This window comes from Helicoverpa armigera, chromosome 4 (assembly GCF_030705265.1).
Source record: "Helicoverpa armigera isolate CAAS_96S chromosome 4, ASM3070526v1, whole genome shotgun sequence".
Lineage (NCBI taxonomy): Eukaryota > Metazoa > Arthropoda > Insecta > Lepidoptera > Noctuidae > Helicoverpa > Helicoverpa armigera.
In genome coordinates, this window is record NC_087123.1 from 7,642,977 (window position 1) to 7,668,326 (window position 25,350).

Below are 25,350 nucleotides of genomic sequence, written 5' to 3' on the forward strand. Positions count from 1 at the left end.
TTCGCTTCCATCATTTTCTCATTTGATTTTCCCATTCGATAGGCTCACAAAATATATCTTTCGCTTTGAACTTTTTCCTTTTAACAACTCATTGATGTTTAAACTTCATGTTATAAGCGAATGATTCTATTTCCTTTTTTCGACCCCAATTTGCCAATGAATTTGGATAAACAGTAGCTAAAAAGTTACGAGAACTCTTTTAAAATGATTGCTTTTACAAATGGCAGTTTTGTTATGTTAGCTTTTTTGTTTAATTTCTGCAATTCATTAAGCCAGTTACAATCGCTTACGGATTTTCTTGACTACTTTCATATTTGTGTTCCCAGGGGATGCAACGCAAAAATCGCTATCGAGAAATTAATTGCGATCGCATGTGATCTCTATACGCTTGGTCGGGAGCACACGGGTCGGCAATCAGCCGTGCGGTCACAGCACCCGCTATACATTGTCGACTATCTATAAAATTGATCACTGCACTAAAAGCAGATACGTGTACACACTTAGGTATTTTGTAACTAATTTCCAGTACACGTATACAATTTTAATACGATCAGGGAATAAATAGTACACAAACTAAGCTTATTACAATGCATCGGAGGAAAACTAATTTTAAGTGTCATGATACCTAACACAAATAATATGTACTCAGATACAAAATGAGAATACTATTGTGGTTACTTTAAAATAAGTCAACCATTGTTAATTTGCGTGTGAGAATGTGCGACGCTAAAATTTTCGTAGCAAACATTAAGGGAAACGACAATTTAATAGGTTTCGGTGTATCACTTGTTCGCAACACGACTGAGGATTTTGTGAAGCTATTATGTGAAGGGGTGTACTACGCCCAATCGAATAACAAATAATCGAATGCCAATTGATCGACCACTATAAATCGAAATTCTAAATACTCGAACATTCATAATATCGAATGGTTATTAAATCTAACATTCAATACACCGCGCAGTCAATACATCGAGTGTTCAAAATATCGAATGTTCGTTTGATCGAGCGTTAAATGCATCGCATATTCATCCTATCGAAAAATCTATATTTTTTATGAATACAAGAAAAACTCAAAATTTATGAATAATTTATAAATTTTAATGTAGTTTTTATTATTTAACATTTTTTCGATCGCATTATCATCCCTTTTGCCTCTTTTTTGTAAAGTAGGTCTTCCCAATCCCGCGTTTGCCTTTTCAATTCACACAAAATTTTAAAATGTACCTTTAAAAGATAAGAATTAAAGATTAAAATGTGATTTATTAGTAAATTTTGAGTTTTTCTTGTATTCATAAAAAATATAGATTCTACGATAGGATGAATATGCGATGCATTTAACGCTCGATCAAACGAACATTCGATATTTTGAACACTCGATGTATTGACTGCGCGATGTATTGAATGTTAGATTTAATAACCATTCGATATTATGAATGTTCGAGTATTTAGAATTTCGATTTATAGTGGTCGATCAATTGGCATTCGACTATTTGTTATTCGATTGGGCGTAGTACACCCTATGTGAAGACACACAATAAGCGGATTATGTTCACACTGAGCAAGACAATATTAAAACAATTGAGTGTCTGTTAAACTTCACAAACAAATTGTACATATAAACAAATCAGTTGCTTGTGTGTGCTCTATATATAGGTATGTCATTTTTTACGATAGCAAAAATCATCAAATGACCCCTCCCGCTGTGGGTGAGGGAGTGTCAGACTTATACCGACTGAAAATCCATCGTATTCCTTCGTAGGCCTTTTATGTACCAGGGCCACGGTAACTCTTTCGAACGATCCCACAGCATACTTACGTAGGTATGTCTGAGATAGGTTTTGCAAGGCAATTCCAAGGAATAGAAATCAAGAACCTAGCGGTCCATATTGGATACGGATTGCTATTGTAACATAGGTTCCGCATGTTTTAGTATGCAACATGCTGTTCGTTTCATAGGTAAATAGCAAAGACTCGGCTGAGTTTACATTCTAACCGAGGTCTGCGTCGTATTACAATAACATCAGACCCTCTACTTATTTTCTCAGTGTTTTGAAAAAGCCTTTGTATTGGATTTATACATACATGTAAAGGAAAATACACCACGATAGTTTCTGCAATATATTAAGTCTATACCTGTCCGAAATTGTAATTATTTAAGGGTATCCAGGTGAATTTCATTATACCTCTATAATAATTTGAATACACCTTCAATTAATTTAAATAGTAATGTGAATAGACCCAATGTACTTAGTAAGTAATTACATTTTAAACGCATTAGCGAGAACATGATAATTATGGAATAAACATTTTGAATAGCTCGCCAAACGAAACCAAAAGAACACACAATTTTCATTAATGTAGCATGATATTTAATTAATTAATAGAACGAATACCTGTGTGCTAAATACAAAGTTAAGTACCACTCCAATACGAGTATAATTACCAATTTTGCCCAAGTATTAATATAATACACTTGTAGGAGTACTCATTACTTAGCGTTACGTCATATACACAATTTATGCCTTGAAATAGTGTTATTACCTAATATAGGGACATAAATAAGTCCCGTACATCCATAAAACATTGACTCGTTCACCTCGTTGCCCTAAATTGACAATATAAAATACGGGACAAGAGCAGAGTTACATAAAACATAAACGATATTGTCCATTGCTCCACTATGACCACTTAAGTGGAAATATTCAGTGAAACAACACAAAAGATTACTGTCTTATATGTTTCTATAATAAAACTTTGCTATTTCAATTTCAAGCAGAAAACTATGAGCAAGTAAATAGGTATGCGTTGCACACGTACAGGGGTCATTCAGGTCCTCGAATCTCTTAAACTCCAATGTAACGTTAGGACTGATCGTCAAACACTGGTAACGACATGGTTTTCACCTAGAGAGAGAGCAATTCGTAGACAGCAGTCATATACCTGAGCTCCAGACACTTTACACGAGTATTAAGACTGACTGAAAACTTTGACATTTGGACACTAGTTTGCTTGCACTATTCTGAGCAAAGAAAGAGACCTTCTCTTTATGAGGTTTTGACACCCCCAGTACAAGTTTAATACTTAGATACCTACCACCCGTATTTTCTGACAAATGTCTTTTAAAATTTCCAGAGTCGTCAAGACTACAGAGGTGCTTTCCTGAACTACTGCAACAACCCAACACCAGCTACCTTGGCTACGTACTATGATTCCCACAATACATACGTGCAACAACTGACGGCTACAAACGCGATGCTGGATCAGTATTATAAGCACACCCTCCCGACTATACTACAGGTGAGCAATTCATAGAGTAATCAGCCAATTTTTGTATGAAGCAACTGTCTATCTAACCTCCTCAACCTACTTAGTAAGTACACTACTTAGATAGCCCTTGTTAAGAATGGTCGTCGGTCTTTCAAACTTTATGAACAATTAGATTTACTCACCCTTTGTGTTATTATTTTATTGAACGCAAGTATCATCCTTTCGACTTTGTAAAGAAAATTCAAAGCAATCAAGCAGTGCAACTGTGCTGATTGTCGTTGATTGACAAAGCGTGAAAATCTGTTATAAAATCTATGTTTTGTTTGCAAATATAGGTACTTATATTTTTTGAAGAAACACAAACGAATCATTCACCTAAATGACCTTTTGTGCGCATTAATATGAACAGATATGAAAATAAAAGTTGTGAATCCTTAAATGTTTACGCAGACGTGTAAACATTGTCTACTTCAGGGAACTAGGGTTACCCTCGTTTATGCAAACGTTTGACATAATATCTCTTTATTCATAAAATAAACTGTGTTAGCTACTTTGTTTCTGAACAAACATGGACATTACGTGTAGAATCATCCGAAGTAGGAAATTCTATAATGAGCTCATTGTTTGTAACGTGCATATTTTCAAACATATGTGAATTATTTCAGTCTATAGTAAGAATAGATTAGTTAGTCAAAGTAGTCTTATCAAAATCATAAAATATGCATTAACTGACTTACAATATTGAAATTATCTATAAAGTATCACATAAAATGGTAGATTCATTTCCTGGACACACTTCACCTAATAAATTTACCCCTGAGCCAATAGAACGAATAATATTTTATGCATTTTATTGAAAGACATAACCTTTTTATGCTACTATAAATTTTCCGATCACTTAACGTATTAGAAGGTATTCAGGTAATCAAATTAAGCCTTGTAAATTGAGCATTCCAATTTCATCATTTGATTATGTTACTCGAGCAAGTACTCGATAATACGACGTATTCAATACAAGTTTCGGAACTCGATACTGTATTATAATGTAAGTGCCGTTCCCATCCAACTTTACCCAACAGGAATCTATCTTCGAGGCGAAACAAAACACCACTAGTCAAACTAGGGTTGAAGTTTGGTGGATATCGAAGCTCAATTTTGTTTTGAAATTCGGAAATCTGCTCACCACAAAATTGCCTGATGGAATCGAAAAAGAAGTAGGTCGAACCCCAAGACAATTGGTATTGACATGTGACAGCGAATAGGTCGGTATTCGTACGTAGATCGAATTCGTGGTGTTTGACAGCCCTGCACGATACCCGTAGTTCAAGGAGCTTCGAGCTCCGAACACAGACTCCAACTAACTCCGGCTTTAATTAAACTGACGCTCACGTAGCTTCAGATGTCAGAAGCCGATTTTATTGTTGAATAAATTAATTTAATTTACTGTAGTGCTATGAAGGATTAAGGTAGCACGTCAAGATTTTTTAAATTGAATCTCAGTAGATTCAGCGATCCTATTACTCAGAAGTTTATTTTATTTGCCGTTTTTATTTTATTTCAGGAATTGGAAGAGATACTGACCGATGTTACCTCGGCAGTCAGTGAAGCAATTTGTCAAGAGGGTGAAATTGTTACGGATAAGGTAAATACTGATTTTGGGTAGATCGATCGTTGCTTGCGGAAACCATTAAAGTTTTTCGGGGAAGTAAATTCAAAAGGCCTATGTTGATAATTGAAAGTTTGCTAACTTTTTTGGCGATCAATCGATTCTAAAACAAACTTTAATAACTTTTACGTTACTTATGGGGAAATGTGGTGACGTTTACTTTTAAAATTTATGTTAATTAAAATTCACCACTTATGAAAATGTCCTCATATATTATAACGGCAAGCACCACCCAAAGCAATACAGATTTCTCGTTGGATGATTTTATTAAATAGAAAACAGCCCTTAACCCTAAAGTTCACAGAATATTCGGAAACTCAGTGAATAGCATGTCATATCAGAATGACAGTTTGAGTCATCCATCTTGTGTCAGTAGTGCTTGCTTCAAGTGGGCCTGACTGATGAACTTAGACAGCTATTATATAGAACCATTAGATAACTTCCGAGGATAAAGTGGATTGCCCTGTATCTTTTATCCCTCAAGGGAAAGCGGTTGGAGTCTTGAGGTTTAAGAGATTAAATGTTATATCGAATAGCGATGTTATACATACTGTGTTTCAATGTGTTTGTCATTGACATAAAGTTACAACTTTACTCACTGTTGAAGGGTTTTTCAGTTATCTGTCTATAGTTAACAAAGCATATTAAATTGTATTGTTAGCAATCAAATACAAATCGTCAAAACAAATATATTTTTAATCGCAACCAAGAATATAATAATTGCGAATATTCCTTACGCTAAACAGACAATTAAGGGAATTCTGGTAAACACTGAGGTAGCTAACGGCCACTTCTTATTCAAATAAGGCAATTATAATATCCTGTTTACACAATACGGGGCTGATATTATATCGGGATTTGAACAACAGTTGTTCCGGGCTTGCCAATTATTTGGTGTATTCAGCTGGCCAAATTACGATGTTAGTTCTAAGCCATGCAGGTTCCGAATATGTAGAGTAGGTACTTATAACAAAAGACGCAAGCTTATGATAATTAACGATTCCATAAAGAGAGATGGAGGATTATTATTGGTTTTCAATATCACTTTTCATAATAGTGACAATCAATAATTAAATATGTAATTAGTTTTTTTTTTATCTGGAACAAAATGTTATAAACTAATCCTATTTTTACCAGAGCAACAACCAGCTGCGTCGCTACGAGTCTCTCTGCGCGCAAGCTCGTGCGGTATCCAGCACGGCTGACCTGGCGCATTTGGCGCGAACCCTGCTCACCGCCACGCCTCCAATGCGACCACCAAAGAGGACCTTCCTACCACCGTACCCACCAGACGCTGACGATCCACCCCTGGACGTTCCCGCGGTAAACTTTGAATAAATAAAGAGGAACGGAAATTGACAAGGGTTGCGCTTAGCTGTCAAAAGTAAAATAGATCCCGCAGTTCTCGAAATTATTTCATCGTGGGTGTCATATTTTTCTGTTAGGTTCAATTTCGTATTGGGTACTGTTTGTGTTGGATTGGATTAGCTTGCTTAGTATTAACCATAATTTATTAATATTACCAAAAAAATAAATAGAATAGAATTAATAAGTAAATCATGAGTAGGTATTAGGAAACAAATATTTTAGTACAATAATATTTTGGTTCCTAAAATTATAATTTGGATTAGGCATATTTAATCAACAAAATTGTATTGTTCATCTCCTGTGGGGCTCAAGGAGCCTGCAATAGCAAGTTCTATTATTTATTTATCGTTTGAACTTACCCAAAACCGCAGTGGAGAGGGATTACTTCAAATTGCTTAGGGGATTAATCGTACAACTTCGAACCGGACGCGATTAAATTATAATCCCATCTGTATTTTAATTTGAAAATTGATATTGAATCAGCATTTTTGAAGGAATTAAAACAATTTTATTGGGACTCGTAATACGAATGATTCATCATGTTTTTAACCCTTCCTTGGCATTTATGCAATAAGCATATAAGACCAGACCTTTTCAGTTTAATTCAAAGAGTCATTAAAGTCACCATTTATGACTGTTTTCACCTATTTACTTCTATTACTTACTAGTACTTGTAAATTCTACCCATCTATAAAATTCTCTGTCGCATCCTACGTGTGTGGTAGATTAATGAGGTCATTTCCTTATTAAGAACTTTCCGGGGCGACATCCCTGAAGACTAACAGAAGGCACCTTAATATTGTTTGTTGGTAGTTAGTTCGATAGTTTGGCATTTCCGATACTACAAACATTACTTATGTGGTTTTCCTTTATCTTATTATTTGAGTTGTTTCGGACATATTTTATAAATACGTCCTGAGACAAAAGTACCTACACGAGTAATAATTATTTTCGAGTTCATGTGTGTTGTTATTAATAAGGAAAAAGAAAAAGTCGATGAGTTATTTGGAATTAATAAATCTTATAGGAATGGGACCGATGGTAAACGTAAAATGTTAATAGCACTTCGTTTGATTAATCGACAAGGAAAAATTACCTCTGAAAACCTCAATAAAAGCAAAATTCTTTAGAGGATCTAAATACGTACTTATATGAAAAACCTATAAGCATGCGAATGTCAAGAAACATAAAACATTCATTCTTCAGCTTCTAAGCTTATCGGGGTTTATCCTACGTCCCTTATATCAGATGTAACAACTGATTTTCTCGGCGTTAAACCAAAATGGTCCACAAATTTTGCAATATTCTACATACATGTAGATATAGAATGAACCAAATTTATGCTAAATATATGCAAATAGAAGTTACTTATTTTGGAGTTGCACCAAAGTTACAACTTTTAACCGAGTCTGAAACGGAAACGCCGATTACGATAAATGCGTCTGACTTCCATCCATCTCAATGCATCATAATGTACTTTACTATTAGGTTTATATTCTAGTGAAATAAATCTATGCAAAATATACTCGACCATAAAGTTCAGTTCGAGTCTAATTAAGACAGATTACAGACGACGGCAGTGCATCCGACAGAGCTTATCGCCGCCGAAATGCGGGCATTTCGCAATGTCTATTGTCACTAGCTTAATTACTATGCAATTTATAGTACATTAACTGCATTGTCTTGTACTTAGCCAAGTACATATTACAAGCTTAAACTCAGACGTATGCGGTACGCGTCCATAGTTTGTGTTCGGTAACTTAGCCCGATTGTTTTGTTGACTGACGAGAAGTTTGCGTGCAAACACATAGCTTAGGTATAGACGAATATACATTACCTGGTTGGCCTAACCTGTAAGTTTTAATATTTATTAGATACTGTTATGGATATCTGTGAACCCATACATAGGTAACATGTTTTTATGTTTCAGTTGTAGCAAAATTTATTTTGCAGCCAGTTAAACTTATGTAGGTGCAACAATAGTATAAGCGGAGCCAGTATTCAGAAGACCTTTGTTATTTTAACTTTATGTATTTTTCCTTTTTATCACGAGCTGTTGGCATAATTGATTGCTTACTTACGTTTTAATAGATTCTGTCCGACAGAGGCGAAAGAAAAACGAGGAATTATGCATGTAGGAAGCAAGAGGGACCGCTGATCGATTTTTACAAATGAAGTGTTTTCTTTTTCGATCCCTCTGTTGGTACTTTGCTGAATTGTTAATTGGAACGTATGAATGGATTAAGAATATACAATTTCCTCCTTTTAGGTAGGAACCTATGTAAAAAAAATGTCAGCTCTTGGCAGAGCGGTCGTGATCACGTTGAGGCGTCCACATTAGAGGCGCACACAGTTCTTCTCACGATCTCTCTGTTAGCAGACTGTCTAGCGCAGTCTGACACGCAGCTTACTGTGGATTTCACTTGATCGGTCCAGCGCATAGGTGATCAGCCGCGCGATCTCGTTCCCACCACTTTTCCCTGTACGACTAGCCGCTCTATACAGTTTTTACCACTATACGTAATGTGTTTGAATACCTATAAAATTACCTACATCTTGTTAACAGGAAAGCATGCCGCCCATACTCCGTGGCGAGGTGCTCCTGGACAGGATGGGCGCACAAGCGCGCGTCAACTACGAACAGCTCAAGAAAGACGCCATAGATCTAGAACTGCAAATAAAACAACTGCAAGTTAGTAAACGGCCCTGTAGCTTATGGCAAATAGTTCACTCATACAGCCACATTGTTCACTTACATAAAACAAACACTTACACAAACTTACATAAAGAAAGTACCTACGTACAAATATCGTCAAAAGTCGTTTTAAAATAGGTACTTGCCTATGGCAGGATGCACCATTTACTTAACTACATACTTATAATATAACGATAACCGATTTCAATTGTCAAATCAGCGGCAAGTTTATGGTTTGGTTATCGTTGTACCGAGTCAAATGGTGCAACCCACCCCTAGTGTAGGTACTTATCCTACAATGTAGAACACTGGATTTCAGATTAATGCATTATTTATTTTACAGGACAGCCTCGATTCGCTAGCTCGTCATCAAAGCAGGGGTCTTGAGAGCAATCTCTACAACAAAGTTAATGAAATTCAGGTAAATTAAAATATATTTGAAAGTAGGTATATACCAATACAGGTAAGTCAAAAACAAGAAGTAGGTATGTCTGTACCTAAGTCGAATATAAATCAAAAAGAGACTATTCTCTATCTCTATAGGTATTTTATAAGATAAAGCACTACGCGACGTAGATTTACTTACTTACCAAGCAGAAACCTCTGTACCTACCGTACCGGCAAAGAAAAACAAGTCACCCGCTGTCTGTACGTATTATACCTACTCAATATAGGTATTTTAGAATTATGTGGGACAGCGAATTTGAAATAAATATTTCTTTCCATTTCATACGTAGGTACCCACGTTAAGTATTGTATTTGTTTGTCCTTTGGCCCAACTTTGAATAAGTTAACAAAAGGCCAAACCATCGGCACATGAGTAACGACGGTAAGAACTCTCTTAACAATATCAAAGTTGGAAATATAAAGTGAAACCTACCATAGTGAATTCACCCGTAAAGTTAAATCGAAAACATTTTTGAAGCGAAAACAAAATCGGCCTGATTTCGACATCATTAAAATTTCACGCTCAGCCTGATATTGAAGAATAAACACAATGGAGCTACAAGTGGTAATACTTCACAGCTGTTGCTTATGCTTATAAACTCTAATTATTTAATTAAGGTCTTTAACTTGCCTACGGAAAACCTACATTGTTTTCTATAAATATCGACAAATACCTCGCATGTTCCTAATTTAAAGGGCAAAACAGGCCAATTAGTTAATTAAAAATTAATCGTTTATGTAGCACATTTTTATAAGTACACTACTTGTTTCATGTTTAAAAAATAAATCATAAATATGAAGTAACATAGCAGCGACACCTTTTGAACATCACAGAAATCGAAGAGTCGTACAATATTTTGGAAGACTGCAGCCAACGTAATTTATACGAATCGTCAACAGATGGCGTGTTTTCAAGTGCGGAAATATTTTGCACTACACATTGGTCCAAAGAGGTTGTAGTATCGTACTGTAAGTGCTAAACTGGCCGTTTACAAAACTATGAAAAAAAGAAAGTAGAATAAATTCAAAAAGTTCTTCAGTTTGGTCAACTCCTAACTTTTTGGTCTGTGTTTTAATTTTAGGAACTTCGTTTTGAGTGCTAACTAGTGACCTGTAAATTAAAATAATGTTTTAATATTTAGGAGGACATTTCCATCAAGAAATACGACTACAGAGCAACACAACTGCATCTAGCGGCCGTTAGAGCCCAGGTAAGTGTATTTTATTACTATAAAATAACACATTCATGTGACAACGTGATACGAAATGTGTTAGATTCAAAATTTTCAGGAATTTTATGTTACCTGCATTAGATTTTCAGAGAAAATATATTAAATATATTTCTATGAAGATATTTTCATTACCAACATTTAAAACCAATAAACATCTACAATATTGTACCTAACTACATGCAATAAAAGATAGAGTTAGATAAATGGACTTGTATTCAATCAAATATCGCAAATGCACCTCTTAGGTAAATTAAAATATATCACGAAATTAACCATTTACCATAGTATCATATGTTACAATATTAACTTTATAACTACCTTCTCAACAAATCTTGCAATCTGGAGTCGCGGCTACCTTCTTCAGTTTATTACCTATTGGCGGGAAAGTATATTTCAATCGACCAATCAACTGATACGTCAACGTCAAAATTTCTATTACGAAATTCGAATGCGATTCGTTTTTATCTGAGATTAAAACTGTTTGCATAAATTCAAAGTGACTTGTTAGGCAATTGAAATAGTAATACTTCGGTACTTAACTGAAACATATTAACGAATGATTTCTCCCTTTACGGAATGCATGCGCAAAACACTCAAGACAAAGCGTTTCATTAAAGTTAATAGACAACTTTGAGTACGACCCTTGTAACCTAAACCATTCATACACGTCGTTTCTAGTGCGCACGCCTAGCTCTAGGGACATGCGAAGTGACGTTCGCATTTTCAAGATCAATCAATACCCTCAAAATATTCCCGCGGTTATGAAAAAAATATATCATGGAACAATATTCTTTTGTCTAACTCCAGTTATTAATCCTCGGGCAAAAAAGAACTACCTACGCATAGGGTAGATCTATAGGTACCTTTCTGGAGCTATCGTAAATGTTAAGGTTTTCTTTTAATGAATAATAATCCACACTATGTCGGAGTCATCTTTACAATTTTTTTCAAGTTTTGTTTTGCAGCAATGTTTGTTTTCTCTGCATACGTGAGCACTTTGTTAAAGCTTAATGTTTCGTAGACAGCCGCGTTGCCGCATTGCGCACAGCCTCCCACTCAGTCGGGGAGCAGATCTCGTCGACTGTCATAACCTCCCAAATCGCGTCGCGTGAAGCCTTGGCTTTAATAACAAATATCGGAATATATTACTGAAATAAGACATTTGGAATAGTGTTGTTTAAAAAAACTTTAATCACGGATAACCCTAAACGTAAACTGAAGTTTCGTGCCAAGATGGGCTGGATATCGATGAAAAATCATATGGTAAGTGTTATACCTAATTAAAACAGTTTATGAGATGGTATAGATTTTAACTTGACCTTATGATGTGTTCTTATGTGTTCAACAAATACCTAAAAACAACCACAACCTTTTTCTCATTCATAAATTAGAAGGTCCACAAACCAGATGGCTATGTAGCCTACGAAGATAGAGCTACGTCCATTCAGAAGCTGCGCTAAGCATACAGCTTTTGAATACCTACTATTGACATTTACGTACCCCCATTCTAGACACACAGTCGGGCAAAAAGCTGCATCGAAAAGTAGAATCATTTAAGTTTCATAGATTAAATACGTAGTTTGTAGCGTTTAAATAATAAAGCAATGTACTATCGTGTTTCATCAAAACTGGTTGTGAGATGGTAGATGTCTAAATAATGTGTTTTTAATCATAGACTCCTTATTAGCTGGATTGTTACGTTAGTACGTAGTTACTCATGAACCTTTCATTCATTATTAAATATTGCTTTCGTTTATAGGTACTATTTTTTTCCTAATAAAATAATTTGTTGTAAGTACGTACGAGCGAGAAGAGTCATAGTCGAATTCTTTTTTCTGATGATTCATTAAAAAATGGAGTAGAAGTTCAAAAGTGTTTGTGATACAGAAGAAATTTAGGCAAACTTATTAAATTGGAAAATATTAAACCATTGTTACACATGTCTCTTATAATTTGGCAACTGAAAAGGGTTTCCACTGTGTAATGTTGAACGCTTCCATAATTTTCCCGCGCTCGATGGTGACGCCTCTAGCGGATAATCTTGGCAACGCTTTGCGTCATGAACACTCCAAATCGTGCGTGTCGTGTTTGTATTCGTGGATAATATTTATTTATTTTTGACTTTTGTGACCAACACAGTGAGTGAATACTTAGTGAATAATAATGAAACTTTATAAAGGTAAGATATATTGAATAATATATTATGATTATGTAATAGTAATTGCCTATCAAATTAATATGATGACGAGACATTATTTTGGGTAAAATTGTAGCTCAGGTGAATTAAATCTTATAGTTCTAGCTGCTATTAATGTGTAAAGGATAATATGAATACATTTTATCAATATTGTTATTGAATTGTCACATTTAAACTTAACTAAAATGTCATAACCTCAAAATATTATCCTCTATTTTCACGCAAACTCGATCATGTTCGGTTCAAAAGTCATGTCAATTTGATGAACCATGTGTAAACGAGTAGTAGTTTCCCAATATGGAATTTCAAGTAAGATCGAACATAGCTGTATTTACGTCATAAAAGTTGTTGAATGTTTGGGCGGGAAAGCACTACCTACACGAATTTATCCCATTCTTTGACCAATATTCCCTTTCCCAGCATAGTATTTGTAGGCTAAAAGGTGTATTATCATTTTGACAATATTTATAAATATATAATTCTTTGTTATTGTATCATTTCAGGTGCACAGACAGACTGTTGATAAATCTATTTAAAAAACTAATAAATAATCATAACAAAAACCATGAAACCCATACCAGTTGATAAGTCTTCGTCTAAGAAAAATGGTTACCAATCAGATGATGAGAATGTAAGATACAAGCTCAATACTAATTACTTCAACAACATTGGTAAACCACCCAAAGTAAAGAAGACAGAAAAAGTTAAAGATGAAGATGACAACATACGCTACAAATTTCCCACTGTTTTGAACAAACCAAAGCCCGTTGAACAGAAACCTAAACCAAAACAAAAAATCAAGGTCAATTTCTGGAGCAATAAGCAGTCAGTGAACCGACTTCATAACACACAGAAAACTAATAGAAGACATACAGTAGGAGCAACGGTTGAGGACACAACTTCTTCCAAGCCAAAAAGTACTGCAGTAAAAGTAAGGAAGCGGGTGTCCTTTCTGCCTTCCCCCATATTTTCTGAAAATCATGTACCCATGGTAACAGTGCCTGATGATTTGACAATTCAGTTAAATGAAGAAGAAGCTAATGATTTGGCTGAAGACTTAAATCTGGCATTTGTTAACAGCGACAGCAGTGATAAAAAGACTAATCACTCACCAAAAAGAAAAGCCAGAAATGATAATGTGACAAATCCTCGGGAGGCTAAGCGTAAAAGGAGTTTAGAAGATTATTCTAGAGTTCAAGGGAATGATAATGAACTGGAATTCTTCTCCAAATATATTGTTCAAAAACTGAGAAGAATGGAAACAAATCAGCGTATTTACTCTGAAAATCTAATTAACACTGTTCTTATGTTAGGTCAACTTGGTACATTGAACGGTAAATCAAAGATAGCTGAGTCATAATATTAATAGAATATTTATTAGTGAAATGAAGTTCATAGATTAGCATAATATTGTTTGATAATAATTTATCTTAATATCATGGAACTATGGACCAGAACATTTACAAAGACATCAATCACGCTTAGTTACATAATTATACTGTCAATTTCAAGTTGTGGTGCTTTTGTGTATGTTGCATAGATAGTTACATAAATCTTTTGGTTACAAAGATGTTTGTTGTCATACTTTTGTAAACTCTAATATTTACAAAAAGTACAATAGGAAGATAAGTTCAGGCTGTCAAGTTAACAAAGTTATTGGCATTTTAATATATTATTATTTATAATAGGTAGTAACTAAAGTAATAACTTAATCAGCAATTAGTACTATAATATGGTGTTGACTGACTGTCAGATAATGCTAAAATTCTTGCACTTTCCTGTCAATACTTATGTTTGTTACCATTAGTTAATCACTTTCAATTACCCCTCCATAGTGTAAGATTTTGTATTGAATATAGAAATTAACAGTTTACATGCTTGGTTAAATAAAGTGTTGTTGGAATGTTAAAAAATATTTGGGCAATTTAAAATTGTTATTTTATTCATGTTATTAATGAAATGCCTCCTTGTATATAAAATATTTAATAATGAGTGTTAGGAGGATGCATTTGCATGTATTTTATGATTAGCTCTATTCACAGTTTTCAAATATGTTGTGGATGTCTAAACATTGGTTAAATATTTACTTAATGGCTATGCTTTTGTTATTTAACTTTAAACTAAAATCATGTTAGAATTCTTCTTAAGATTTATATTTTTGCTCATAAATTCATCATAATATTACTTTAATACATATCACTTCGCCAATTGTGTCTGTGATGACTTACAACATTATAAATAAATGTACGCACAACTTTTATAAACCATGAAGTCTTTTGATTTGTTAGTGTTATTTTGGCAGATAAAATATTTACACTATTTATTGAATGTTGTATTTTAATGGGATTAGTTGAGTTATGTACTGTCTTTTGACGAAGAACATATTTGTCTTAATATATGGGACACAGACTAGTAACTAAGGTGTACTTTTTTGCCTTACAACTAATAAAGTATTGATAGAGTTATTTTACTCAATTGTTTCATTTGCGGCTTTGGCGAATGTAAATAGTTACGTAAATGATACAAGATGTTTCATTTCATATGGATGTGTCATATAAATACACATGGAATAAGCCCTCTACTCATTACCGACATATTAGAGTTCATTATTTATATTATATTCTGGTACTTATATTGATGGTGTTAGTTGATAATTTTACTGCCAGCTCAACTCTGACATACAGTAGATACTGTAGTATATTGTTAAGGCATTATTTCCATCCGTATGTTTGTATTTATCTACTTGAAATGCCTTCCTTGGGGTGTTTCCAAATTGCAATCCGGTAATTTAGATAGACTATTGTCTGGCAACAGTGGGCTTACAATTAGTCACTGTTATGTACTGTGTAGCTTCAGGATTTGTGAATACTTTAGCTATAGTTAAACTTTCATGGTTGCATTGAATCTGATTAATTATAGTAGGTATGTAATAGCTTTGTCATGTTTTCACTGAGATGGGCATTTTATTTGAAAATTATCTGTAGGAGAAAACCTGGTTTGCATAAATAATTGGAATTTAGGTAGGTACTAGACTGGTTTGGAAAAATTAGATTTTAGGCAGGAGCTTTCATTTGATGTATAAAATTGTATGTTATAGATGTGTAGGCATTTAATTTATAGACACGTAGGGTTAATAGGAAGGCTCTGTTTATATCTGTTATCGGTCTTCAAGCAATTCAATTTCGCATAAATGAAAGCATTAGTAGGCAGTAGGTTTATAGCTACCCAGCGACTATTATACCTCTAGGCATCTTAGGATTGCGTGTTGTTTGCAAACGGTTGCCGGGTTACGTCGGATCGCCGCCACGCTACATCCGGCGCCCTGCCCACAGTCACTCCTCGCCCGCCCTAACTAGCGGGCGGTATCTCGCGGTCGCGATACCAAACATTTTAAGTTTCTATCAATTTCGCCCGGTTTCCTGAAAACCTTTTACATATTTTATACAATCAACTGGGATTGATTCTCTGGTTTCGTTTAATTTCAAAAACATATTTTTATATTAAAAAAACTTTTGGAGTAACTTGTAACAAATATTCATGAATAAAATAAATAATACCTATACAATTTTGATAGTGCTTTTTCAAGACAGCTTTCATTTTAAACGAGAAAAATCAGGCATCGCAAAAACTTCCATTAAACTTAATTAAATAAAAATGGATATAATCCATAGATTGCACTATTTAGTGTTATCGCAGAAATCTGATCTGATGACTATGGAGCGGGAGCAAAGAATGCGTGTGAGAAGACAGTCCAGCCTCCCTGAATACAGCAAAGCTAACAGGACACGACAGCGATTGGAACAAGTTTATTTTAATGATGTGAGTGTCGAAATAACGAAATCCTTCTTTCTTGTCTTAAGTACCAGATTACAATAGCCTTAACTAGGTATTAGAAGTGACATAGGTATTACGACTTGCTTCTGTAAGACCTTGTGCAGTATGCTAATCGGGTAGATACCAATGTAGATTAGGTAGGTACCTAGGTAATGTGTAATATGCTCGATAAGGCTTTTCTGTGGTTAGTGCTCTCAAAAAAGCTGGGTCTAGATTCCAATTACCTATTACAAATAAAACTACGATTCTCCTCGTCCTGACCAACATATCTAGGAAGGTGCTGTAGGCACCTCGAATAAGTGCTAATTAAACTCCGATCATAAAGAATCAGTGCCTCCTCATTGGTAAAATAATTAAATGAATGCATAATAATTATGTCAGTGTGATTTAATAACTAAGAAGGCCTTCACAACTAATAGATAATATATAGGTAATCATTTTTTAAATTCATAGCGAAACGAACGAACAGTCTATCTTTCTCTATAAACTAAACGTATCTATCTCTACGGATCCGATTTCTTGCTTCTAGTGCCTGCTTTGATCATGAGCACAATGAGTGGTTTTAGGACAAAGGTACCTACCTACTTAAGTTAAGTGTACCAATATTGGTAACACAAGAGCATAAATCGGTACCTATTTCAATGTTATGAAAAAGTCTACTTAGGTACCTACCTGAAGGAACAAGACTAGATACCTAGTTTTAATTTAAAACACAAAATCTTATAAAAGTAGGGTAGGGTGGTAGCCATTGAACCACCAAAAGTTTGGAGATCTCTAGCGCGCTCGTTTTTACAGTCTAAGAAAATATTTTTGTCTCAAATGATAGGTTATTTAATAAGCTGCCAAATTGCATTGAAATAAGTGGAAAAAAATTGCTGTTGCCTAATTTATACATGTTTTTTTAAAACATGAGAAATGGTTCATAGCGTACTCCTAGGGGTACACAAAGAACCGGGGGGGTGGTACTAAATGAACCATGTGGTACACAATGAATCACGGTAGTATAAAAAAAACATTATTATTTGTTTTAAAGAAAAATAAATACACTATTTATAACTTTTTATAATTATTAAGTTTCGGGTTATACATACATATAAGAACCAACAAATCAGCCTTAAAACTTAATTTTTAACAATAATTATGAACATCTTAAAAGTTACGCACAAACTCTTTCCGGGAAAAAAGAAAAAACATTTTGTACTTGTATATTTATATTAATTAAAATGCTCTTAAAGGATTATAAAGTCGACGTGTTTTTATCACATTCAGACTTATGTTTTTTTATTGTCCAAATCACAAATTGTAACAATCAACATTTCTTTATGCTGTCTTCATGTTGGGCAGTAAAAAATTTACTTCTTGGGCTCTAGTCTACAAGCTGGATTGTTCCTGTACTTTGTTTGTGACATATCTTAGCACAAACACTTCGTCTGTCGCAATACTGGATAGAGAAGGTTGCAGTTTTTGCTGCTTTTCGAATGCTTAATCCCGACAAGTGTTTTTTCTTTACCTCTTTGTGCAGCTTCCGCGGTGTGATACCCTTTTTTACGTACTTTCCTCCCTACCGTGTTTTGCCCCATGCTGAAATAGACGAATAATGGTAATTAATTATAGGTACTCACATTAACACTTAGAGGTTAACTGTCTAATAATACTTCCCACCTGTTCATATATCATACAAAGCACTAAGATGTGGTACACAATACACAATGAACCGTGGTTCATTGCTTACCCAGGATAAATGGCTCACAGAGTACCCACCCCCTCTTAGGAAATGTTAGGTCATGTTTTATACAAAAACCGTTGAGAAATAAATCCAAAAAATAGTCTCAGACAAGCCTAATGATCTACATTACACATACAATTCACACATAGTTAAGTAAGAGTTAGATTATTAAAGTAACAACAAAAAGAAACTCACCTTTTTTTGTCGTTTTTGCTTGAGTAGAAGACTAAGACGCGGCTCACAGGTGAGTATATCGCGACAGACCCACGGCGAATAGACCAAACTTCTTGACGTGGCAAGGGAGTCTCGACATAATTTTTGCGCGAGGTAGCAACGTTAGATATGGCCGGTAGGTACCATGGTTCATAGTGTACACGCGGTTCATTGGCTACCACCCTACCCTATTTTCTTAACCTGTAATCGAAATGAAATGAAATGAAATGAAATGAAATGAAATGAAATGAAATGAAATGAAATGAAATCGTTTATTTTGCAAGTTGGACATTACATCACTTTTACACGTCATTTTAAGAATGCTGAGGTCGGCATTTCCTAACTGACTGATCCCTGAGAAGAAACGCCGAAACAAACTCAAGGGTCATAGTCTCTTTTAAAGTCCAAACATGTTATAAATCAAGTAATATCATGTGTGAGTGTCACCATGTACGCGGTCTGGAATGGCCTTTTGAGGAAAGAGCCACATCAGGCTGGAGCTGACCAGTCCCAACAGACGGCACGCATGCATCAGTCGTCGTGTAGCTCAAACCATATCTTAGGGAGCTCAACGACCTGTCACACGACGATACCAGATCTACAGAACATTTGCGTAGGCCATTCAAAAATACTCAAACCCGCCAGACAGTATTTATGTTATAAGAATATATAATGTTGCTCGCATACACGATACTCACATTCACAATAATAATAATAAAAAATACAATTATAATATATAAATGTCAATAAACAATGTCATTAATAAAATGTTATCTGATGATAATATATATTTAAATGTCAAAAGTAACAATACACAGGCATTTGAAAAGATATCACTCACTAAGCGAGCAGCTCATTCCCAAGCTTTTTTATCATTTAAATAATCAGATATTTTGTAATATCCTTTTTCAAAAGTTTGGATTTTATATGATTTTAAATTTCTTGATAGGCAAATCACGAACCGCTTTGGGAAGTTTATTGTAAAAGCGTATACATTGACCCATGAACGAGTTGCTTACTCTGTGGAGGCGAGTAGCATGTACAGCAAGATTATGTTTATTCCTAGTATTTATGCTATGAACATCAGACATTTGAACAAAGTCTGATATGTTTTTATGAACGTACATTAAATTTTCAAAAATGTATTGAGAGGCAACAGTCAGAATATTTATTTCTTTGAATTTCTCTCTGAGAGAAACTTTTGGACCCAGATTATAAATGGCTCGAACAGCTCTTTTCTGTAAAATAAATATAGTTTCAACATCCGCACAGTTTCCCCAAAGGAGGATCCCATACGTCATTGAACTATGAAAGTAGCTAAAATAAACTATTCTGGCTGTGTCCACATCTGTGATTAGACGGATCTTTTTAATAGCATAGGCGGCGGAACTAAGTTTTCCTGACAGTTTAACAATATGTGGGCCCCATTGGAGTTTGGAATCAACGGTCAAACCAAGAAATACCGTTGACTCAACAGGCTTCAACTCTACTCCATTTAGTTGTACATTAGTTTGTAACTGCCTTACGTTGGGCGTTGAGAATTTAATTAACTTCGTTTTAGACTCATCATCATCATCATCGAAATCAGTTCATCCAATAAGCGTGAAAATGTAGCAACTATCGCATTTCGCACAGATAGACAGCAACTTTCGCATTATAACTTACTATGCTATATAAGATGGGTAGCTCTATAGCTACTAGATTATCATTAAATAGAAGTTTTATCATTATCACATACGCATAGAATAGTTAACTAACTGTTCTGTTATTGTAGGTATGTCTGGCGTAGGTAGTAAGCCTATGTTTATGGTAGGTATTGTCATGTTATTCAGAACACAAAGTTGGTAAAATTAAACTACAACTTACCGGTGTTGTCAAGCAGGAGTAATTTCATGTATTTAAAACCATTAACAACAGATACTTACTTAATTATGATGATTAGCAGTTTGGTTTAGACAGTATACTAACGCACGAACATTTTTGTCTGTAAAGGACATCCACTTTAAAAATACCGAGGTAAAGGAGTAGATGTCAGAAACTTGAATAAAAAGAGGATATAAAGGGTATGGTAGATAAGTCGCTCCACGTCATCGTCCATCCGCCGCGATAAGGCGCTTTATAGTCCCGGCCTTTATTTGAACTTGACACGATTCTTCTCTATCTTGATGCAGTTAAACATTCTAAGACATAAACGTGCTTTGTCAGCACATCTGTATTAAAAAACAACGTAGGAACTTTGTACCTAGTTACCTAGATAATGCCTAGGTATTGCACAGAAACTATTTATTCTGTTAGTAGCTACGTACGTGACTCTAATAGCCATGAAGTCATGATTTGTCTTTCAGATAATTATGTAACTGGGGCTGGTTATTAGTATTCAGGCGGATCGGAAAATTCTAAACACTATCTTGTTCAAAGGCCTTGGGAAACGTCTAATGGAAAACCGTTACCTACCTACCATGTATAGGTACGTACCTAGCTACTGAAAAAGTCCATTAACCAACTTCTAGATGCTTAAATTATTAAGTTTCCAACCTTATTTGTAGACCAACCAATCAGAAAGTAGATGAAGAAAAATCAGTGTTCGAAAAACAGAAGCTCACGCAATATTTTTTGGGCGGTGAATGCACGAAATCGTGTTCAGATCGCATGACTAATAACGTGCTGCTTTTAGTATTTCAAAGTCAGAAAGCTGGTGTTGTGTGCGCGACTTAATCGATTGAAAGTTTTTACATGGTTACGAAGCCAGTCCTAAATACGATCTCAGTAATGAACGCCGTCAGACAACCTCCAGCAATCTGGAACACTATTTACCACAATATTTACTTTATTATCACAATATTCAAAACTTCACTCAAGTTTTATTGAAGTATGAATATTTTATGAATCCTAAAAGTTGTTTGTACAAATTGACTTCCTTTGTTTTTATAGAATCCATTATGACCAAAGTTTCTGATAACAATTTCTACGATAGCAACCTTGGAGGTTCATTATTGACCTTAAATTTCTTCAGTTCACTGACATAATTTAATTGGCGTGGCAATCAAAGACTGTAGTCTTTAATGAACAGTAGGTGCCTAACTAGCTAAAAGAAGGCATGCAATTGTCAATAGTTGAATTTTGTGAAAAACTGTTTTACATATAGAACACGAATCGAATAGAGATAGAGATGTAGAGTGCTAGAGATACACCATTCCAAAATAATTCCATATTCAAATAAAATATTTCATTGACGTTAGAACATGGAACTAAAAAAAATGATTCAGTTTTTCTATAGAATGACGACATACTTACCTAAGCGAAATTTTTCTCCTCAAGCGTTGAGAAAGGCTTGAAGAATGAAAGGGATGGAAATGACTTAATTTGCATCACATAGTGAGCGGATAAGGTCAAACCTCTATTTAAAAATGTTGAGACCCATGGTTTAAAACATAAAAGTAAATTATTATAAGTGGAATCTGATGGAATAAGCAAGATTAACATCGTCGGAGCGGGTTACTAGACGCATGCCTCATGGCATCTTCGGGCAGGTGTGAAATTCCATTAATGGGTATGTCCTATTGTCGCTATGCAATAATGTCGGAATTTAGCAACTAGGCATGTGTAAGATCGTGTGTGGCGATTCAAAATGTTCCCAAATACTGGAGCATACATGCAACCGCGCCGCGTAGCAAGCCTTACCTAAATTGGAACAATTATATGGCAATACATGCCTTATATATTGCCATATAATTGTTCCAATTTACTAGTATTTTTTATATATTTATCATGGCAGTCATAGGTATACCTAAGAAACAGGCACTTATAGTCTGTTTTTTAATCTCGTAGACTAAATTGACATTTGCAAAATGTCAAACTTTCTAATAATTTTGCTAGCTCTGTGGTGCAGTGTTGTACTTACGATACTGGTTCGTTGAATCGTAACTTTTTACAATAAGTCATCCTGAAATAATGGGCTTATCCTTGATGATTACGCATGGCTTTGCATGGTCAGATATCCCTGGCAGTTTGTAGCACGTCGTACAGCCATGTGTACGTACGTGAATTTTAAATATAAAACTTTGAATGAATATTAAATTCGTCTATTATAGATAAAAAGTTACGATTCAACGAACCGGTATCGTAAGTACAACACTGCACCACAGAGCTAGCAAAATTATTAGAAAGTTTGACATTTTGCAAGTGTCAATTTAGTCTACGAGATTAAAAAACAGACTATAATTATTAGAGAAATGGATTTTGACGCACATGTTCATTACGAACTATGTAACTGCTACCATATTTCTTTAGCAAAAGAACTTTCCTAGGTGGGTTGATTCCATTCTTATTTTTTTTATGAACGATAAAGTGCTAGTGTCAAGTTAATGGGTACGTAACACGATCATTGGCATTGCTTAAATGTCACTCTTCAATTTTCATGAGGGCACTGGTATATAAAGGCCTATACCTGTAAGCCTATACATACCTATAAGTATGTACCTACCCTTTTAATAAGCTCTTATATTTCTATATACTACTTAAATCTCATTTCTATATTTGGTAAACAAGTATGGTACAGATAAACATTTAAGTAATATCTTATTGCAGACAGTAGATATTTAAGATATTTATCACAGTCTAAGAGGAGAAACATTTTACCAAGATGACTTTAAATAATAACAAATGGACATAATGCAACAAAGTGTCTAAGTATTCATAGGAATTATTCTTCATGAAAGCGAATACCACGACCGTGATTTCTTAATAAATACCTACTTAGTACTCTGGAATGTTCAATAAGCTAGCTACCTAAACGATTCCGTAATATTAGACAGCTTGACTGCCTTATCATAACTCGCATGGTTACGAAACACTTTTATTTGATTGATTCCTCGTCAAATAATAACGAAATAATGGTAGTTTTATTTTGATGAAACGACGAAGCAGGAAAAATAAAGTAGGTAATATTTTGCGTGACTCTTTTTGCAAATCGTTCTACGAAGTATGAATACATTACTTTGAGAAGCAAAATTTTTCCTCCCTATCATTCTATTTGATTGATATCTAAAAAGTGGCTTTACCTGAATATCGGCATGAGCTCTTTTTGGCATACTTACTTCAGGCATTTTCACCAAATAATGACAGAGGTTAAATACGAGAAGACTTTTTCCTACAGCGCTTATTAATTGTTTTTGTAGGACCGATTAAATATACATGAAGTTAAATTGATTACTGTAAACAAATTAACGTACAAAAAGTATACAAGATAATACTTATTCATGACGCGAACGACACTGTTTGCAACAGAGAGCCACCCGCATTGTACATCTCCTTGAGCTAAGAGTTCTTATAACTCTTTGGCTGACGTTGGGTCGAGTGGATGAACTGTAGCTCGTGTTCCAAGATACGCCGTAGTTAAGTCGTTAGGCTTATAAACTTAATAATTCAAGCGCACATCATTCAACACTTCAATTCTTCTAGGCATTTGATGGATAAGACAATCATGTTGTCGCTGAAATTATTATCGGAATATCCTCGACAGCGTAACATGAAATGTCAGGGTTGATATAGTTGCTACGATAAATATCTTAAATCCAGAATCAATTTTCTTGTTCAGGGAAATCGTATATTACACGTGACGTTCTTTTTTATAAAAGACGATAAATAGGTACGAAGATATTCCAGAAAAGAATGCCTGAAAAATGGTCGTTGGCTCACGCTAACCGATAAAACTCTAACACATTTCGTATCAGTCATATTGCACGGATTTTAGATCATACTTTACAGTTTGGAAGATAAATTATTATGTAAGACATGGCCGTGTTATTGAACGATAACTTGGCAAAGGCACTTAACGCTGCCTGAAACTTGACAGGGATTGTAAAAAGTGCCAAGCTAAATAATACTACGTAGATAGGATAACAAAATCTTTTGTTTGGATAAATTTTGTGAAATCATTGACAAGGAGAATAGGTACTTGTTAGGTATAAGCTGGTTCTTGTAATAAGCTGAATATGGAATGATAACAATAGACTTTCTTCTGTGCAGAGAGAATTGTTTGCGGCAAAAGCAGACAGCGGAGCCGCAGCAGTAGACCGTAAACTGTCCTCATCGTCGGCTGGCAGCATGAAGAATAAGTGGCTAAAGGCTTTCCGAAGCTTAAAGCCCCCCAGCGCCCCTCCACCCCACGCGGCACCACCAGACAAGTAAGATAAAACCTTTGATATCATTCATTATTTAAAATCATTGAAAGTTTAACACACAAGTTCATAAATTAAAGCATGGAAATCCAACTACCATCACAGGTTACAATTTTGCCATATTATATGTAATCAAAATGGATGCTGATGCTAGATTTGAAAGAACCGATGCTGAGCACGTAGAATTTTACGAGTCGATAAGTTCAATGTGAAGACGTTACCATTTTTCACAAAAAGTAATAATCCGTTCGACTTTCATAACACTTTTGGCACAAAACAGTTTTTCAGTAGGCATGATCCATCCTTGAAACGGATACTGCCTGCTGAATAAGCTGCCGGTTCAGTGTAAATTGCAAAAGAACTACCAAGAGACAACTTGGAATCCTGCTTACCATGTGAAAGGAAATTACACTAGCGAGCAATAACCGAGGCCAGGAAATAAACTTCGCTTTGAAATGGCCCGAACACACATGTTTCTAGTACCTACATATATTATAACATAAATCTTAATTGCTATCATTGT

At 34.8% G+C, this 25,350-nt stretch overlaps 2 protein-coding genes across 5 annotated transcripts in view; both read left to right on the top strand.

Annotated features, from left to right (window-relative positions):
- The window catches only part of LOC110375307 (uncharacterized), a 146,641-nt gene that overhangs the window by 100,071 nt on the left and 21,220 nt on the right, over positions 1-25,350 (top strand). For all 4 annotated transcript variants that reach the window (XM_049847327.2, XM_049847331.2, XM_064034145.1 and 1 more), the window contains exons 6-12: positions 3,136-3,300; positions 4,832-4,912; positions 6,074-6,259; positions 8,871-8,996; positions 9,343-9,420; positions 10,589-10,657; positions 24,676-24,833. In XM_049847327.2, coding sequence (XP_049703284.2) covers positions 3,136-3,300; positions 4,832-4,912; positions 6,074-6,259; positions 8,871-8,996; positions 9,343-9,420; positions 10,589-10,657; positions 24,676-24,833 — 863 coding nt within the window. The remainder of the gene's footprint in view (positions 1-3,135; positions 3,301-4,831; positions 4,913-6,073; positions 6,260-8,870; positions 8,997-9,342; positions 9,421-10,588; positions 10,658-24,675; positions 24,834-25,350) is intronic.
- On the top strand, positions 12,699-15,345 carry LOC110375308 (uncharacterized). The gene is made up of 2 exons (XM_021333377.3): positions 12,699-12,857; positions 13,379-15,345. The coding sequence occupies exon 2, from the start codon at positions 13,441-13,443 to the stop codon at positions 14,233-14,235; it is 795 nt and encodes a 264-aa protein (XP_021189052.3). The 5' UTR covers positions 12,699-12,857; positions 13,379-13,440; the 3' UTR covers positions 14,236-15,345.

Coding starts and splice junctions, on each gene's coding strand:
- LOC110375308 (XM_021333377.3), top strand. CDS start 13,441: ATGAAACCCATACCAGTTGATAAGTCTTCGTCTAAGAAAAATGGTTAC.